General features: G+C 44.5%; 1 protein-coding gene across 1 annotated transcript in view; it reads left to right on the top strand.

Annotated features, from left to right (window-relative positions):
* Window positions 1–20,236, top strand: part of clybl (citrate lyase beta like) — a 202,877-nt gene that overhangs the window by 106,933 nt on the left and 75,708 nt on the right. The window contains exon 2 of the mRNA XM_029630385.2: window positions 3,743–3,956. Within this exon, the coding sequence (XP_029486245.1) occupies window positions 3,743–3,956 (214 nt within the window). The remainder of the gene's footprint in view (window positions 1–3,742; window positions 3,957–20,236) is intronic.

The following is a 20,236-nucleotide window of genomic DNA, read 5'->3' as shown; positions in this document are numbered from 1 at the left end:
TATTTATCCAAATTGGGCACGCTATTTATCCAAAAGTGAAAATGCTGCCCCCTATAAGAAGTTAACAAAAACCTTTGGCAATGTCATTTACAAAATAGCCTACAACACTCTACTCAGAAAACTGTATGCGGTCTATCACAGTCCCATCCGTTTTGTCACCAAAGCCCCATATACCACCCACCACTGCGACCTGTATGCTCTAGTCGGCTGGTCCTCTCTACATATTCATTGCCAGACCCACTGGCTCCAGGTCATCTACATACAGTATATAACAAAGTATTGAGAAACTTTTGTTATTGACCAAATACTTATTTTCCACCATAATTTGCAAATAAATTCATTAAAAACCCTACAATGTGATTTTCTGGATTTTTTTCTAATTTTGTCAGTCATAGTTGACGTGTACCTATGATGAAAATTACAGGCCTCTCATCTTTTTAAGTGGGAGAACTTGCACAATTGGTGGCTGACTAAATACTTTTTTGCCCCGCTGTAAGTCTATGGTAGGTAAAGCTCCACCTTATCTCAGCTCACTGGTCACAATAACAACACCCACACGTAGCACGCGCTCCAGCAGGTATATCTCACTGGTCATCCCCAAAGCCAACACTTCCTTTGGCTGCCTTTCCTTCCAGTTTTCTGCTGCCAATGACTGGAACAAATTGCAAAAATCACTGAAGCTGGATACTTATATTTCCTTCACTAACTTTAAACAGCTAACCGATCACTGCAGCTGTACATAGTCCGTCTGTAAATAGCCCATCCAATCTACCTACCTCATCCCCATATTGTTTTTATTTACTTTTCTGCTGTGTGAGGGGATTTATACTACTATCTGTACTTATTGGTGGCACAAACGCTGTTTCATCCTTTCCTGCACTTAAATGGTCCTTGCCTAACGATTGCGTCTGAAGCTGAGCTTGCAGCACGGCTATCCTCACCATAAGGCGCTAGTTTTCCTGTTTTCCTTTTCCTGAGTACAGCGACTGCAATTAGATTACATGTGTTAATGTTACTACTTAGCTTCGGCTGGTGGAGCTCCTGTAGAACCATGTCCAGATAAAGTATCCGTGGTGAAAAGGTTGAATGAAAGAAGTTGACCGAGGGGGGAAAAATACAAATATTAAATGGTTATTAATAATTTGAATGTAAAAAATATGACGTTGCAAGCTAGCAAGAAAGTTGCAACAAACCGCACAGCGTCACAAATTCAACACTTCAGTTAGCTTAGGGTATACAGATTTGTTTGATCTTCATTTCAGCCAGTTTTATACAGCAGGAAAATAATCCTGCAGCAAGGAAATGTGAATTTTTTTGTGGATTATATTTAAGACATTTTTGTAGGGATTGATACATTTCTGCATTTCAGGACAGTTTCTTGCAATAGGATGATCAAAAGATCCTACATCTGTATGCTTTAACCTGCTATTGCGCACACAGGCACAGGTGTGCCATACTGTACTATTGATCAAGCACCCGCTGCATTGAAACCAGTAGGCTAATTCACACTGTCTAAACTCTGAGCTGAGGATAACTAACACTGGTCTTCCCAGTGCACCTCCCGCTTTCTCCTACAGCTTGGGCTAAAAAGGGTTTGCTTTATTTAATGGTCCTATATGATCGGACCATCAAATAAAGCAAACCTTGTTTAAATGGCTCTCCTGTGAAGTCGTGACTTGCGACATACTTCTAGTTTCCTGAAACGGGTCTCACATCTATCACACTGACCTCACCTTTCCCCTCTTCTTTTAGTCGCCGGGTTACTGCGACGGCAGCCTTCCTGCACTGAGCTAAAATGGGGGAAGAGAGAGCGAACAATAGATAGAAGAAAAGGGAGAGATTTGAGAAATGCTGAGTGTGGTGTCTGACCTCTGTGTCAGCTGATCTGGTCTCCCACTCCTCTTCTGTCTCTGGTGACTCCACATAAAAGGGCCCCTTCTCTATCCCTCTTTCTTCTCTCCTCTCACTTTTCTCTCCCTCCTCCTTTTCTCTCTGCTCTTTCCCCCTTTCTGTAGTTTTTTACATTTTTTTATGAAATCTATTCCTTAATTACCGCCAACATCTTCTGGTAAGCGTCCCTCACTTACATTATAATTTATTTGCCTTTCAAGTGGGCACTTAAAATGTCTCTTTAACCATTCACCCCAGAGCGGTCTGTGCTGAATGGAGAGGACTTCATTTGGGTCTCAACAACCACCACCCTCCATCCCTCACCCCCCTTCTGACCTCTACCTCCCTCCTCCATCCCCCACACCCTCTTTATTTTTCATTCTAATTGAGCTTTTTTTTCTTCTCCTTCATCAATATGGCCCTGTAGCTTTTTGTCCCCCAAAGTGACATCCAGCAAGACCCTCCCTCTTTACCTCTGTTCCTCCAATCAACATGACTCACACAGGCTTGCTACTTTTGCATATTCCTTCTGCCCTCTAGCCTTTAGTCCTTTGTGAGATGTTGTTACTTACCAAATCTAAACACACTAGCGTTCGAGGAGACCCCCACAGAGAGCCTTACTGTATGTGTACCTGAGACCCACTAAAGAGAGAACTAAAACCACCTGAATTGGCTTTATTTGTCCTGCTCTAGTTGCATCATCCCCCTGCTCCAGATTAGGCCCTCAAATTGATTCTGCAGGGCATTCATAAGCATGGTCGATGGGTTTAAGTGGCTATTAAAAGGACTTTAGCACCTTTAAGGAGAACAAAGAGTAGAAAAGAGAAGGCTTCTGTCCCTCTTCCTTTTTACAAAGAGCGCCATATCCCCCTCTTCTCTCCCTTTCTTCTTACTTTCTATAAATATGATCCCTTGGAGAGGACCTTCGAGGTTTAGGGAGACTGCAGTGACAGCAGAGAGGCTGTTTCCTACTGTAAATTAGATATATGTGATCCTAATCATTTAGGCCATTCATTAGGGCTAATAGTTTGAGCAGCCTGTGCGACAGAACAATAATTAAGATGTGACGAGTGTGTGCTGTGTCATAGCTGTGATTATTGCTGTGTGACTGACTAAAAAGAGTGTGTGTGTTTACATGGTGTATGTGAATGTGTGTTTTGCGTACATGTATCTGGTTAAATGTGTGCTAATCTAAACATTACTATTTTCATGTGAGTGACTGCGTGTCTCTCCATAGGCTCTGTGGTGTTTGTATTGTCTCTTCTGTTTGCTAGAGCCAGCCTCTGATTTTTGGTTATTCTATGAAGATTTGCTGTGTTGTCCAAACTTTAGAGTACACACACACACACTTGCGTGCATACATGCGCACACACACACACACGGACACACACACACACACACTGTCTTTAATAAGTGTATTCAGCTGGATGTGCTAAGCCCTACTGGAGACCATTTGCATATGTTTGTGATCTTGTCACTGGTAAAGGCTTTCCAAGCCCAGGTCAACACAGCTCATTCACTTGAATGGAGGACCAAAAGAGAAACAGCTAAGGTTTTCCAACGAGGGTTAGGAAAGGAAACCAGAACTTTCAGGAATGTCCCTTTCCAATTGTATGGGTCTTAATTCTGGGGCAAGATCATTGTCAATGGGGATTGAACACAAAATGACATCCACTTCTACAGTGTGTTGAAACATCCATGTACAGCAGTTATAACAGTGCGTGGCATTTAATTGTTGGCCTACTGTGAGGTTATGTTTGTTTTACTTTTATAATTATTGTTGCAGCATACACTTGTGCATGTGTGTTTCTACATATAGGCCTATACATTTATATGACCCTTTGTTTGACAGGGACACTCGCTGGTTCCTGTCTGTGGCTTTACCATGGTGTCATGGTGGATGTCACAGCCATCACGTAGCTTGTACCAACCTGAGATATGTGCCGCGGCGCGCCGTGCTCTACTGCCCCGGCAATGATGAGAGGAAGCTGAGGAAACTGGCATCGCTGCGTGGCCTAGACTGTGCCGTATTGGACTGTGAGGATGGAGTGGCCCTCAGCAAGAAGGTACTATTAGACACATATGGGTGTGCACACACACACACACACACACACACTTGTACCTCGCACGACACACACACTTGCACAATCATCTCCAAGTGTGTGTGTGTCAGCTTCCGCCTTGGCTAAAGTCTTAATTCCAGCTCACTCTCTCGGTCAGCCAGGTGCTGCCAGGCCTTAATCAGTGGTGAATGAGAAAATGACCTAAAAGAGATGCTTAAAACAAGCTAATTTCACCCCATTACAATACCACAAAGGCCTCTGCTGGCCCCCCTATCCCCTGCCTTTAAAACAAGGTGACCACATCCCACTGAGTCCCAACTGGGCAACCAGCAGGAAGCCAGCAGATGCAGCAGGTTAAAAAGCATTCTCATCCTGCCCACACAGCTTCCCCATTTGCCCCGCCGGCCTCCCCTGCCCACCCTATGAAATCATGATTGGTTGGAGAAGAAAGAAGAGAAGGGGAAAAGGTTTTTAAGTCATGATAATAAAGATGATTGATATGGCTCAGACGGTTTCTGTCGTAAGAGAATGAACTGAAAGATGATTATTGTGACTGACAGGCTAAACAGCTGTGAGCCTGTTAAGGATGTCAATGTTTAGAAACAACAAGCTTTATGTCTTTGTGTGGAGGAGGTGGAGGAGAGGTGGCATTGTGTACACACGTGCGCACACACACAGCCAACCATGGAAAAATAGTATTGTATTCCAAGAATCCCCTTCCTACTAATCCCATTACTGTCCCCCCTTCTGTTCTGGTGACGGCCTAACGCTCCACAACAGCACTCCCGAGTCGGAGCAGGATTCAGTCAATTGTCACGACCATATGTTAGCTTAAAAATAATTCTGCCATAATGCGGCAAACCCTATGATATATTATTTATTTGCTAGGTTAGTACTATGTTGAAATGAGTTATTAACTCTTTAATTAAAGGCACCTTTTTCTCCCCGGCTCCCTCTCTTCCACCTCCCACTCTCTCAGCTGCTTTGTGCATTGTGGCAATTGGAAATCCATGGGGGGTTTTGTTGTATACCTTCAGACAGGACGCTTTATTTTCCTACGGGGCTAAATTACACTTCTCGTGTGTGTGCGTGCAGGCGTCCATTTTACACTGCCAATTAATGCCGCAGAACTGATAATGACATTCTGCCATTGAATGCATTTATGATTTAGATATTTTTCCCTCTAATATTGTTTTAAAGAATCTATTAAATCTGTGAAAACGCTAAGTGGTGAGTGAAGAAAGACCGCAGAAGATATATTGTCACAATCATCACCTTTGAGAATCCAAGCTCGCCGCTAACCTATTATTGTGTAACATCGTTACACCAGAGAGGTAAGCTATCTGGCCTTCCTGTTTGTCTCTCTGTCGACGTTGTTAGCTACAGTCGCTACACTCGCAGCTAACCCTCGCTGCGATTACCTTCACCATGACAACGGCACAGCGGGCCTGTCGCCGTGCCAACCGATGCCAGGCCCCCACGCTGCCCCTGTTCTTGACAGACTGAGTGAAAGAGAGCTGCCCAGAGCCTGCTAACTGCTACCCTGAGAGGAGAGGAACGGAGAGGAGGGGGAGAGGAGCAAAAGGCTAGAGAGAAGGAGAGGAGGAGGAGGGAAATAGTGGGGGGAAGACAAGGCTGACCGCACTAACACTATTACGCATATCATCATATCTGTAAGATCAGTGGGAAGGAGGAGAAGAGGGGGATGAGGTGGAGGAGGGCAAGCTGAAACCCTGTAGTGGAGCTGACGGCTACACCTGTCTCTTTCATCCCCCCCTTCGTACCTTCTCTTCGTACCCTATAGGCTAGCGTTCCTCCTGACATCTCGCTCTCCCCTGTTGGCCTCCTATCTCCTTCACTTCTACATCCCTCCCTCCTGACTCCCCTCTGTTGAGATTTTCTGTGTAATCCCTGGAAGTTTGGAACTAATGAACTTACTGCTGAGCCTCTGAAACGGAGCCTGGTCCAAAACTATACTGTACTTCACACTCCATTTCATTCACCAGATGGTAGGGTGGCATGGCTGCGCCGGAAGGGAGCAACCTCACACACACACACAATATTTTATATATATATATATATACACACACACATGCAGGCACATGCTCTGACACGAGCACGAATGCACAGACAGACACACGCATAGACACACACACACACACACACACACACACACACACAGGGCTTTGGCCGGCAGGGAGCACCTCCCTCACTGGAATGTGAAAGTGGAGGGATGTTGTTTTCCTTGCCCATTTTGATGGGTTAGAAAAATACTAACTCTGAGATATAAAATGACCCTGGTTTCATTGGCTTAAAACAAGGCTATTGGCACAGACCAGGGGTGAGGATGTCTTTGGTTAGGTTTTGGTGTGTGTGTCTGTCTTTCTGTGTCATCTGATCCACTCTCCTGCAGGTGGTGGTAGTGACTGCCACATAACACAAATATGGTGACCAGCGCTCTTGCTCTGAAATGCTCATACATCTCTCTCTCTCTCTCTCTCTCTCTCTCTCTCTCTCTCTCTCTCTCTCTCTCTCTCGCTCTCTCAGTTCCTTTTTGATTTGTAAAGAAAAGTGTTTGAACAAAAAGTTGTTTTATAGTCAATGCATCTTGTCATCCAAATGATACTCTTAACAATGCTTATTATTGTCCACCATAAGTATTTAGTAATGTCATCCATGTGTATATGGAAAGTACATAGTGAAAGACAAATGTTACTCTTCACAATGCTTATTATTGTCCAACATAATTATTTAGTAATGTCATCCATGTGAATATGGAAAACACATAGTGAAAGACAGATTTGGGATTTATACAGTGCATTCGGAAAGTATTCAGACCTGTTCCCTTTTTACACAACTTGTTACGTTAGACTTATTCTAAAATGGATTGTATAAAAACATTTCCTCATCAATCTACACACAATACCCATAATGACAAAGCGGAAACAGGTTTTTATAGAACAATGAAACTTAGGCCCTTTTATAAGCATCTGAGATGTTAGGATTCAAAACCTGTTGTTGACCAATAGTATTTCTGTAAAGTTAACCTCCAATCAGATATCAGACCTACATGAGGCTTCTCAGAGGCGTGACAATGGGGGTTGGCAAGACTAACACAGAGAATGCTGAATTCAAATAAAATAACATTTTATTGGCCACATACACTTGTTTAGCAGATGTTATTGCGAGTGTTGCGAAATGTTTGTGTTTCTAGCTCCTAAAACAACACAGGGTAAATTCTTGTATACAGTTGATAAGAAGAGTCACTTCGGGGCTGACCTACACAGGCATCTGGAACTGTAGAGAGCTACTGTTGTTGTATTGTGTGTGTGTGTGGGCAAACGCATTTATGAGTATGTGCATGGAGATGCGTGTGTGTATGAAGCCAAACGTGTGTACACAAAGCCACGAGACATCCTGAACATTGTTTTGTTTTTTCTCAGGCCAGGCATTTTATGTCCTGTTGTGACGACCCGCAATGCCATTTAAAATGAGCTCAGGTGAAGGACAGCCTGCCTTTGTGCGTATATGTACAGTGCCTTCGGAAAGTATTCAGACCCCTTGACTTTTTCCACATTTTGTTACGTTACAGCCTTATTCTAAAATGGATAAAAAAGAATAATCCTCAGCAATCTACACACAACATCCCATAATGACAAGGTGAAAACAGGTTTTTAGAAATGTTTGCAAATGTATTAAAAATTTAAAAAATGAGACTCGGAATTGGAGTCCATCTGTGGTAAATTCAGTTGATTGGACAGGATTTGGAAAGGCACACACCTATCTATATAAGGTTCCACAGTTGACAGTGCATGTCAGAGCAAAAAACAAACCATGAGGTCAAATGAATTGTCCATAGAGCTCCGGGACAGGATTGTGTCGAGGCACAGATCTGGGGAACGGTACCAAAAAAATGTTTTGCAGCATTGAAGGTCCCCAAGAACACATTGGCCATTCTTAAATGGAAGAAGTTTGGAACCACCAAGACCCTTCCTAAAGCTGTCCGCCCGGCCAAACTGAGCAATCGGGGGAGAAGGGCCTTGGTCAGGGAAGTTACCAAGAACCTGATGGTCACTCTGACAGAGCTCCAGACTCTCAGAACATGAGAATCCAAATTCTCGTGTCTGATGAAACCAAGATTCATCTTTTTGGCCTGAATGCCAAGCGCCACATCTGGAGGAAAACTGGCACCATCCCTACGGTGAAGCATGGTGGTGGCAGCTTCATGCTGTGGGGATGTTTTTCAGTGGCAGGGACTGGGAGACTAGTCCAGGTCGAGGAAAAGATGAACGGAGCAAATTACAGAGAGATCCTTGATGAAAACCTGCTCCAGAGCACTCAGGACCTCAGACTGGGGCGAAGGTTCACCTTCCAACAGGACAACGACCCTAAGCACACAGCTAACACTACGCAGGAGTGGCTCTGCAGAGAAGAGTGGAAAAACACCCCAAATACAGGTGTGCCAAGCTTGCAGTGTCATACCCATGAAGATGTGACTGTAATCGCTGCCAAAGGTGCTTCAACAAAGTATTAAGTAAAAGGTCTGAATACTTATGTTAATGTATTTAAAAAACATTTCTAACATTTCTGTTTTTGCTTTGTCATTATGGGGTATTGTGTGTAGATTGATGAGGGGAAAATACAATTGAATTCATTTTAGAAAAAGGCTGTAAGATAACAAAATGTGGAAAATGTTAATGGGTCTGAATACTTTCCAAATGCACCGTACATACCGTATACCAAATCCAATAATTCTCATTGGATCCCAGATTTTTTTTGTTCTGTAGCATTTCACTAAAAGTATTCTAAAATTAGGCATGGGACACATTTTACTTTTGACAAAACAACTCCAATTACTACAGCACATACTTGTAAACATCGTACGAAAATCAATTGACATTTTTACTCCACTCTCCATTACCACCAGCAAGCGTCATTCAATTAGTCCCACCCTGGGTTAATGTTATAGTTTAGGGAAACGCGTGGTGTAATTCCCTGTCCTTTAATCTATATTATTGAATCTGCTACATAGAAAAACAGCTACTTTCTTTTATGCAATGTTTGGTGTCAGCTGATTATTGTCAATTTTATTTATGTTCCAGTTCTGCTGGTGGCAGCGAGTGGGAATTGAGAAGTGTTGCCTTCAGTGTACCGTATATAGTTTGCTTAATTCATTCTGAAGTGCCTTACGTAGTTGTTACATTGCTATGGATTGCACGTGGATATTAGGTCATATATTTTTTCTTCTCAGAATTGTGTAATTTGTTGTCCGCACATCAAAGTTTTCAGTTTAACATAAATGATGCAGCCAATTGTCATCCAATAAGGACTTAATTTGAATGCACATATTGTTAGTTAAGAGAGGAAGTTTGAGACATTTATTCTAAAAGTAAAAATAGTCAAATTAATATTTATTTGACAGATGGGACACTTGGGGATCAATCCTCTGTGTGTGTGTCTGTCTGTGTCTCTGTGTGTGCGTGCCCTTGTCTGCGGCTGTGTGTTTGTGCATGCACTGATATCTGTGTGTATGTGTGCCCCTGATCTCTTCAGTGAGTCTAGTAGAGTTGTGAGAAACTCCCAGCCAACCTGCCAAGAATCACAAAATAATCTGAGCCACTCACCCAGAAAATAGATCCTGCCCCAACGAGATCATACACACACCCTGTCTTTGCCTGTCACAGACCTGTGTGTGCTTTCATGCATGTCATGTATGCTTGTGTGTGTGTTAGTCCTATCAGTGTGTGGGTTAAGTGGCAGGCGTCCTGCCACAGTCATGTGTGGGGTGTGGTCCATGGGTGGGTGGGGGCTAAGAATTAGTGGAAGGTGCAGACAATTGAATGATTGTCTATGGCTTGGATTGTTCTTCTGGAATGCATTTACATTTACATTTAAGTCATTTAGCAGACGCTCTTATCCAGAGCGACTTACAAATTGGTGCGTTCACCTTAAGACATCCAGTGGAACAGCCACTTTACAATAGTGCGTCTAAATCTTTTAAGGGGGGGGTGAGAAGGATTACTTTATCCTATCCTAGGTATTCCTGAAAGAGGTGGGGTTTCAGGTGTCTCCGGAAGGTGGTGATTGACTCCGCTGTCCTGGCGTCGTGAGGGAGTTTGTTCCACCATTGGGGGGCCAGAGCAGCGAACAGTTTTGACTGGGCTGAGCGGGAACTGTACTTCCTCAGTGGTAGGGAGGCGAGCAGGCCAGAGGTGGATGAACGCAGTGCCCTTGTTTGGGTGTAGGGCCTGATCAGAGCCTGGAGGTACTGAGGTGCCGTTCCCCTCACAGCTCCGTAGGCAAGCACCATGGTCTTGTAGCGGATGCGAGCTTCAACTGGAAGCCAGTGGAGAGAGCGGAGGAGCGGGGTGACGTGAGAGAACTTGGGAAGGTTGAACACCAGACGGGCTGCGGCGTTCTGGATGAGTTGTAGGGGTTTAATGGCACAGGCAGGGAGCCCAGCCAACAGCGAGTTGCAGTAATCCAGACGGGAGATGACAAGTGCCTGGATTAGGACCTGCGCTGCTTCCTGTGTGAGGCAGGGTCGTACTCTGCGGATGTTGTAGAGCATGAACCTACAAGAACGGGCCACCGCCTTGATGTTAGTTGAGAACGACAGGGTGTTGTCCAGGATCACGCCAAGGTTCTTAGCGCTCTGGGAGGAGGACACAATGGAGTTGTCAACCGTGATGGCGAGATCATGGAATGGGCAGTCCTTCCCCGGGAGGAAGAGCAGCTCCGTCTTGCCGAGGTTCAGCTTGAGGTGGTGATCCGTCATCCACACTGATATGTCTGCCAGACATGCAGAGATGCGATTCGCCACCTGGTCATCAGAAGGGGGAAAGGAGAAGATTAATTGTGTGTCGTCTGCATAGCAATGATAGGAGAGACCATGTGAGGTTATGACAGAGCCAAGTGACTTGGTGTATAGCGAGAATAGGAGAGGGCCTAGAACAGAGCCCTGGGGACGCCAGTGGTGAGAGCGCGTGGTGAGGAGACAGATTCTCGCCACGCCACCTGGTAGGAGCGACCTGTCAGGTAGGACGCAATCCAAGCGTGGGCTGCGCCGGAGATGCCCAACTCGGAGAGGGTGGAGAGGAGGATCTGATGGTTCACAGTATCGAAGGCAGCCGATAGGTCTAGAAGGATGAGAGCAGAGGAGAGAGAGTTAGCTTTAGCAGTGCGGAGGGCCTCCGTGATACAGAGAAGAGCAGTCTCAGTTGAATGACTAGTCTTGAAACCTGACTGATTTGGATCAAGAAGGTCATTCTGAGAGAGATAGCGGGAGAGCTGGCCAAGGACGGCACGTTCGAGAGTTTTGGAGAGAAAAGAAAGAAGGGATACTGGTCTGTAGTTGTTGACATCGGAGGGATCGAGTGTAGGTTTTTTCAGAAGGGGTGCAACTCTCGCTCTCTTGAAGACAGAAGGGACGTAGCCAGCGGTCAGGGATGAGTTGATGAGCGAGGTGAGGTAAGGGAGAAGGTCTCCGGAAATGGTCTGGAGAAGAGAGGAGGGAATAGGGTCAAGCGGGCAGGTTGTTGGGCGGCCGGCCATCACAAGACGCGAGATTTCATCTGGAGAGAGAGGGGAGAAAGAGGTCAGAGCACAGGGTAGGGCAGTGTGAGCAGAACCAGCGGTGTCGTTTGACTTAGCAAACGAGGATCGGATGTCGTCGACCTTCTTTTCAAAATGGTTGACGAAGTCATCTGCAGAGAGGGAGGAGGGGGGGGGGAGGGGGAGGAGGATTCAGGAGGGAGGAGAAGGTGGCAAAGAGCTTCCTAGGGTTAGAGGCAGATGCTTGGAATTTAGAGTGGTAGAAAGTGGCTTTAGCAGCAATTAGCAAAAATTAGGAATGGTAGTAGATGGGGGTTTCCTCATAGTGTGTGGGGTAATTCTTCAGCACACTGTGTGTGATACAATACTGAGTACTCCTAGCATCCCTCTCTGGCCCTCACCTCTTGGGACAGACTCACACACAAGTCGTGCACACACACATGCTCCAGATGCTGTGGGTTGAGGCTAGGGTTCAGAGAAAGAGAGAGGGATCATAAAACGCTGAGGAAGAGAGAACAGAGAGAACACAGAGGTCCTCTCTCCCTCTCTCATTATCCTGTTACACTCCCTTTGTTTTCCCTGGCTGACCCACGGCCCTGCACTACATGTGCTTTTGAACAGAGGGAGAGAGAGAGGGATGGAAGGAAGGAAAAAGGAGTAAAAGGGAGGGATGTATTCTCACTCCCCCACACCGCCATGTGTGCTAGGGAATGAAGGGAGGGAGGGAGTTGGAAAAAGAGAGGAAGGATGGATCGATTCTCCCTTCCCTTTTTCCCTCCTACATCACCATGCGTTACGTATGTTATGGGATGCAGGGAGAGAGGAGGAGGGATGGCCGGAGAAGGGAAAAGATGAGTGTAACTGAGGGATGAACGGATGGATTCTCCCTTCCCCCATTTATTTCCTTAATGCATTTGAGGCAGTCAGTTGTGTTGTGACAAGGTAGGGGGGGTATACAGAAGTTAGCCCTATTTGGTAAAAGAGCAAGTCCATATTATGGCAAGAACAGCTCAAATAAGCAAAGAGAAACAACAGTCCCATCATTACTTTAAGACATGGTCAGTCAATCCGAAAATCGTAATCGCAAAAACCATCAAGTGCTATGATGAAACTGACTCTCATGAGGACTGCCACAGGAACGGAAGACCCAGAGTTACCTCTGCTGCAGAGGATAAGTTCATTAGAGTTACCAGCCAGAAATAGTCCATTTTAAAATTGTATTAACTGCCTTAAATTTGCTGGACCCCAGGAAGGGTAATTGGGATCCATAATAAATACAAATACAGAACTGCACCTCAGATTGCAGCCCAAATAAATGCTTCAAGTAACAGACGCCACTCAACATCAATTGTTCAGAAGAGACTGCGTGAATCAGACCTTCATGGTCGGATTGCTGCAAAGAAACCACTACTAAAAGACACCAATAAGAATAAGAGACTTGCTTGGGTCAAGAAACACGAGCAATGGACATTAGACCGGTGGAAATCTGTCTTTTAGTCTGATGTGTCCAGATTTGAGATTTTTGGTTTGTCTTTGTGAGACGCAGAGTAGGGGAACAGATGATCTCTACATGTGTGGTTCTCACCGTGAAGCATGGAGGAGGAGGTGTGAAGGTGTGGGGGTGCTTTGCTGGTGACACTGTCTGTGATTTATTTAGAATTCAAGCACACTTAATCAGCATGGCCACCACAGCATTCTGCAGCGATACGCCATCCCATCTGGTTTGTGCTTAGTGAGACTATTATCTGTTTTTCAACAGGACAATGACCCAACACACCTCCAGGCTGTGTAAGGGCTATTTGACCAAGAAGGAGAATGATTGAGTGCTGCAACAGATGACCAGGCCTCCACAATCACCCGACCTCAACCCAATTGAGATGGTTTGGGATGAGTTGGACCACAGAGTGAAGGAAAAGCAGCCAACACGTGCTCAGCAACTCCTTTAAGATTGTTGGAAAAGCATCCTAGTTGACTACCTCATGAAGCTGGTTGAAAGAATGCCAAGAGTGTGCAAAGCTGTCATCAAGGCAAAAGGCTGTTTTGTTTAATATGTTTAACACTTTGTGGATTACTACATGATTCCACACGTGTTATATCACAGTTTTGCTGTATCCACTATTATTCTAAAAAGTAGGAAATAGTAACCATAAAGAAAAAACTTTGAATTAGCTGTGTCCAAAATTTGACTGGTACTGTAAGTATTCAGTACTTTATTGAAGCACCTTTGACGGCTCTACCATAAAGGCCTGATTGGTGGACTTTTGCAGAGATGGTTGTCTTTCTGGAAGGTTCTCCCATCTCCACAGAAGTACTGTAGAGTTCTGTCAGAGTGACCATCAGGTTCTTGGTTACCTCCCTGACCAAGGCCCTTCTCCCCCGATTGCTCAGTTTGACCCGGTGGGCAGCTCTAGGAAGAGTCTTGGTGGTTCCAAACTTCTTCCATTTAAGAATGATGAAGGCCACTGTGTTCTTGGGGACCTTCAATGCTGTAGAAATGTTTTGATACCCTTCCCCAGATCTGTGCCTCTGAGCCTCTGTGGGCAATTCTGAGCTCTATGGGCAATTCCTTTGACCTCATGGCTTGTTTTTTCTCTGACATGCACTGTCAACTGTATAACCTTATATAGACAGGTGTATGCCTTTGCAAATCATGTACAATCAATTGAATTTAGCACAGGTGGACTCCAATAAAGATCAAATCAATTAACATTGTATTTGTCACATACACATGGTTAGCAGATGTTAATGCGAGTGTAGCGAAATGCTGGTGCTTCTAGTTCTGACCATGCAGTAATATCTAACAAGTAATCTAACAACAATTTATACACACAATTTTAAAGGAATGAATAAGATTATGTTCATAAAAATACAGTGGGGCAAAAAAGTATTTAGTCAGCCACCAATTGTGCAAGTTCTCCCACTTAAAAAGATGAGAGAGGCCTGTAATTTTCATCATAGGTACACCACAACTATGACAGACAAAATGAGAAAAGAAAATCCAGAAAATCACATTGTAGGATTTTTTATGAATTTATTTGCAAATTATGGTTTATCTCAATACTTTGTTATATACGTTTTCTGGAAGTCTTCACAAGGTTTTCACACACTGTTGCTGGTATTTTGGCCCATTCCTTCATGCAGATCTCCTCTAGAGCAGTGATGTTTTGGGGCTGTTGCTGGGCAACACGGACTTTCAACTCCCTCCAAAGATTTTCTATGGGGTTGAGATCTGGAGACTGGCTAGGCCACTCCAGGACCTTGAAATGCTTCTTACGAAGCCACTCCTTTGTTGCCCGGGCGGTGTGTTTGGGATCATTGTCATGCTGAAAGACCCAGCCACGTTTCATCTTCAATGCCCTTGCTGATGGAAGGAGGTTTTCACTCAAAATCTCACGATGCATGGCCCCATTCATTCTTTCCTTTACACTGATCAGTCGTCCTGGTCCCTTTGCAGAAAAACAGCCCCAAAGCATGATGTTTCCACCCCCATGCTTCACAGTAGGTATGGTGTTCTTTGGATGCAACTCAGCATTCTTTGTCCTCCAAACCCGACGAGTTGAATTTTTACCAAAAAGTTATATTTTGGTTTCATCTGACCATATAACATTCTCCCAATCTTATTCTGGATCATCCAAATGATCTCTAGCAAACTTCAGACGGGCCTGGACATGTGTCCCCCTGCTTAAGCCAGTACGTCTGGCACTGCAGGATTTGAGTCCCTGGCGGCGTAGTGTTTTACTGATGGTAGGCTTTGTTACTTTGGTCCCAGCTCTCTGCAGGTCATTCACTAGGTCCCCCCGTGTGGTTCTGGGATTTTTGCTCACCGTTCTTGTGATCATTTTGATCAAATAAATTCATAAAAAATCCTACAGTGTGATCTTCTGGATTCTTTTTTTTTCATTTTGTCTGTCATAGTTGAAGTGAACTTATGATGAAAATTACAGGCCTCTCATCTTTTTAAGTGGGAGAACTTGCACAATTGGTGGCTGACTAAATACTATTTTGCCCCACTGTATGTGGATAGGGTGGTGCTCCCTCTGCTGTTTACTGAAGTCCACGATCATCTCCTTTGTTTTGTTGACGTTGAGTGTGAGGTTATTTTCCAGACACCACACTCCGAGGGCCCCCACCTCCTCCCAGTATGCCGTCTCGTCGTTGTTGGTAATCAAGCTTACCACTGTGGTGTTGTCTGCAAACTTGATGATTGAGTTGGAGGCGTGCATAGCCACGCAGTCACTCCCTGTGCATGGCCACGCACAGGGAGTACAGGAGAGGGCTGAGAACACACCCTTGTGGGGCCCCAGTGTTGAGGATCAGTGGTGTGGAGATGTTGTTTCCTACCCTCCCCACCTGGGGGCGGCCCGTCATGAAGTCCAGGACCCAGTTGCACAGGGCGTGGTCGAGACCCAGAGCTTAATGACGAGTTTGGAGGGTACTATGGTGTTAAATGCTGAGCTGTAGTCGATGAACAGCATTCTTACATAGGTATTCCTCTTGTCCAGATGGGTTAGGGCAGTGTGATTGCGTCGTCTGTGGACCTATTGGGGCGGTAAGCAAATTGGAGTGGGTCTAGTGTGTCAGGTAGGGTGGAGGTGATCTGATCCTTGACTAGTCTCTCAAAGCACTTAATGATGACAGAGGTGAGTGCTACGTGGCGGTAGTCATTTAGCTCTGTTAACTTAGCTTTCTTGGGAACTGGAACAATGGTGGCCCTCTTGAAGCATGTGGGAACAGCAGACTGGGATAAGGATTGATTGAATATGTCCGTAAACACACCAGCCAGCTGGTCTGCGCATGCTCTGAAGATGCGGCTTGGGATGCCGTCTGGGCTGGCAGCCTTGCGAGGGTTAACACGTTTAAATGCTTTACTCACGTTGGCTGCGGTGAAGGAGAGCCAGCAGGTTTTGGTAGCAGACCGTGTCGTTGGCACTGTATTGTCCTCAAAACGAGCGACGGGGCTAGTTTTCTTTTTGTAGTCCGTGATTGATTGTAGACCCTGACACATACCTCTCGTGTCTGAGCCGTTGAATTGCGACTACTTTGTCTCTATACTGACGCTTAGCTTGTTTGATTGTTGTAGAAGTTGTAGAAACATCAGATGATCAATTGAAACAGGATGCACCAGAGCTCAACTTCGAGTCTCATAGCAAAGGGTCTGAATACTGAATAGTATTTTTAATACATTTGCAAACAATTCTAAAAACCTGTTTTCGCTTTGTCATTATGGGGTATTGTGTGTAGATTGCTGACATTTTTTTTTTAATCAATTTTAGAATAAGGCTGTAACGTGGGAAAAAAATCAAGGGATCTGAATACTTAACGAAGGCACTGTACACACACACACACACACACACAAAGGCAGGCTGTCCTTCACCTGAGCTCATTTTAAATGGCATTGCGGGTCGTCACAGCAGGAAACAAAATGCCAGGCCTCAGGAGAAAAAAAACGATGATGTACGTGATGACTCGTGGCTTTGTTCACACACAAGTGCACACACACACACACACACTTTCGACTTCATACACATAAACACATTTGTACAGACACACAATACAACAACTACAGTAGCTCTCTATACTTGCAGATGCCTGTGTACGTAGGTCAGCCCCGAAATGCTTCTTCTTATCAACTGTATACAAGAATTTACTCTGTTGTCTTATGAATTCAGCATTCTCTGTGTTGGTTTTGCCAATTCCCATTGTCACGCCTCTGAGAAGCAGTGGTTACATCATGTAAGTCTGATATCTGATTGGAGGTTAACTTTACAGAAATACTATTGGTCAATAACTCAGGTTTGTATCCTAACATATTAGATGCTTACAAAAGGGCCTAAGATTCATTGATATTACTCTTATTTGTTCCTGAACTACTGTGTTGAGATTTTCTTTCTTTCTTTCCCCCACCCCACGGGCTTTTGGGGCATGGTTAGAATAATGCTTTTAAGTTAAGTTAATGTCTTGTATGTGAATCCATTCATTTTAGAAAGTAGTATTTAGAATTCTATTTTCAGACATTTCTTCATTGCCTGTTACTCTAACAAAATATAATATAAGTATTCATGAGAGAACAACATTTATGCCAGTTGCCCCCTTTTTCAATCTTCTTGCAACAGTGTAGAGCTGATTTAATATCTCAATTGCCAGATATCTCAGACATAATCATATTTTCAGAATATTTGCACCAACTCCCAACTCAACCCTGTTTTCAGTCTATAACAAACAATGTATTGAGATCAATTTTATATTGAGTGATAAAATAAAATATACTGTATACAGTAGAGACTGATGCAGCCTAGGAGGTGAAGAGTGTAGGGCATGCCTGTCTGTCTTCAGGCTTGTGTGATGTGTGTAAAGCGATATTCATCCATACTGTGTAGCGTACATACCACTCTGTAGGACACTTTGTGTGTGTGTGTGTTAAAGAGCTGCCCTCTCGCATAGAAAGGTCAGGTGTTATACACTTAAAAAGCTAATCTGTGTTTGTGTGCGAGTGTGTGTCTCCGGCCTGCCTGCGTGTGTCAGCCTCTAATGATGAGGATGATGGAGGGACTCAAAAGAGGAGTGAGAGCCGGAGTTTTGGGGCCAGCACCCGGTGGGAGGCTAGGCGATTGGGGAGGGGTCTTTGAAGAAACTTGTAGGACGGCCGTCCAAAGTGCTTTATTCAAGCTCAGAGTACTCAAGCTCAGAGTACCGGCGCTCACAGAAGAGGACATGTCCACAGGAATGTTCCCTCTGTCAATTTGCAAGAAAGAAAGAAAGAGGGAAAAGGAATGGAGGAGAGGCGTGTGGGGGGTATGTAAGGTGGGTGTGTGTGTGTGGGGGGGGGGGGGTGTTCCTGTGTGTCCACTGAGCTCCTTTTGCCTGCCAGCCAAGCGTCTCTGTTTCAGAAGTAATGCACCGTCTCAAAGCCACAAAAATACAGAAAAGAAAGACCGTCTGCGTCTCTTGTTACATGAAAGTGGTTTTATCCACACCGCCCGGCAGTATATCAGCCTTGAACTTGGCCACTGGAGACTCTCACCCATCTCCTGTCTGCGTTTTATCAGAGAATGTTATAAACGAGGCTTTCTGATGATGAACTGATTTACCAGTGGCTATTCATTTTGTTTGGTCAGGAGTGTCTATGCATCACTAGGCAGGGAGGCTGAGACAGCAGTTCATGTCTCCATTTCTCTCTAGCTGACCTGTGTCTCAGTCTGTGTCTGAGTGAATGTCTCTGTTCACTACCAGTCAAAAGTTTAGACACACCTACTCATTCCAGGGGTTTTCTTTATTTTTACTATTTTCTACATTGTAGAATAATAGTGAAGACCTCAACAGTATCAAATAACACTTGGAATCTGGAAGTAAAAAGTGTTTAAACAAATCAAAATAGATTTTATATTTGATATTATTCAAAATAGCCATCCTTTGTCTTGGTGACAGCTTTGCACACTCTCTTGACATTCTCTCAACCAGCTTCATGAGGTAGTCACCTGGAATGAATTTCAATTAGCAGGTGGAATATATCTTTCCTTCTTAATGCGTTTGAGCCAATCAGTTCTGTTGTGACAAGGTAGGGGTGGTATACAGAAGATAGCCCTATTTGGTAAAAGAACTAGTCCATATTATGGCAAGAACAGCTCAAATAAGCAAAGAGAAACGACAGTCCATCATTTCTTTAAGACATGAAGGTCAGTCAATCCGGTACATTTCAAGAGCTTTGAAAGTTTCTCCAGTGCAGTCGCAAAAACAATCAAGCGCTATGATGAAACTGACTCTCATGAGGAACACCACAGGAAAGGAAGACCCAGAGTTACCTCTGCTGCAAAGTTCCCAGCCCAGAAATTGAAGCCCAAATAAATGCTTCACAGAGTTAAAGTAACAGACACATCTCAACATCAACTGTTCTGAGGAGACTTGCTGCAAAGAAATCACTACTGAAGGACACCGATAATAAGAAGAGTATTGCTTGGAAATCTGTCCTTTGGTCTGTTCAAATTTGAGATATTTGGTTCCAACCGCCGTGTCTTTGTGAGACGCAGAGTAGGTGAACGGATGTACTCCGCATGTGTGGTTCCCACCATGAAGCATGGAGGAGGTGTGGGGGTGCTTTGCTGGTGACACTGTCAGTGATTTATCTAGAATTCAAGGCACACCACAGCATTCTGCAGCGATACGCCATCCCATCTGGTTTGAGCTTAGTCTCACTATCATTTGTTTTTCAACAGGACAATGACCCAACACACCTCCAGGCTGTGTAAGGGCTATTTGACGAAGAAGGAGAGTGATGGAGTTCTGTGTCAGATGACCTGGCCTCCACAATCACCCGACTTCAACCGAATTGAGATGGTTTGGGATGAGTTGGATCTCAGAGTGAAGGAAAAGCAGCCATCAAGTGTTCAGCATATGTGGAGGGTTGGAAAAGCATTCCAGGTGAAGGTGGTTGAGAGAATGACGAGTGTGCAAAGCTGTAATCAAGGGAAAGGGTTGCTACTTTGAAGAATCACAAATATAAAATATTTGACTGGTACTTCGTTTCTCTGTGTTTCTCTCTGTGTCTGCATGTGCAAGTCTCTCACTGACTCTCTCGCTCTGTGTGTGTGTGTGTGTGTGTGTGTGTGTGTGTGTGTGTGTGTGTGTGTGTGTGTGTGTTTGAGACTAGAACTGTGTACAATCAGTTCTGAGTATCATCATCACTTTTTAATATGAATTGTCAAGTTAATTAAATTATTTAGCGAAGTGTATTT

Source organism: Oncorhynchus nerka, linkage group LG3, assembly GCF_034236695.1.
Source record: "Oncorhynchus nerka isolate Pitt River linkage group LG3, Oner_Uvic_2.0, whole genome shotgun sequence".
Classification (NCBI taxonomy): Eukaryota; Metazoa; Chordata; class Actinopteri; order Salmoniformes; family Salmonidae; genus Oncorhynchus; species Oncorhynchus nerka.
This window is presented reverse-complemented; position numbering and strand designations above follow the sequence as displayed.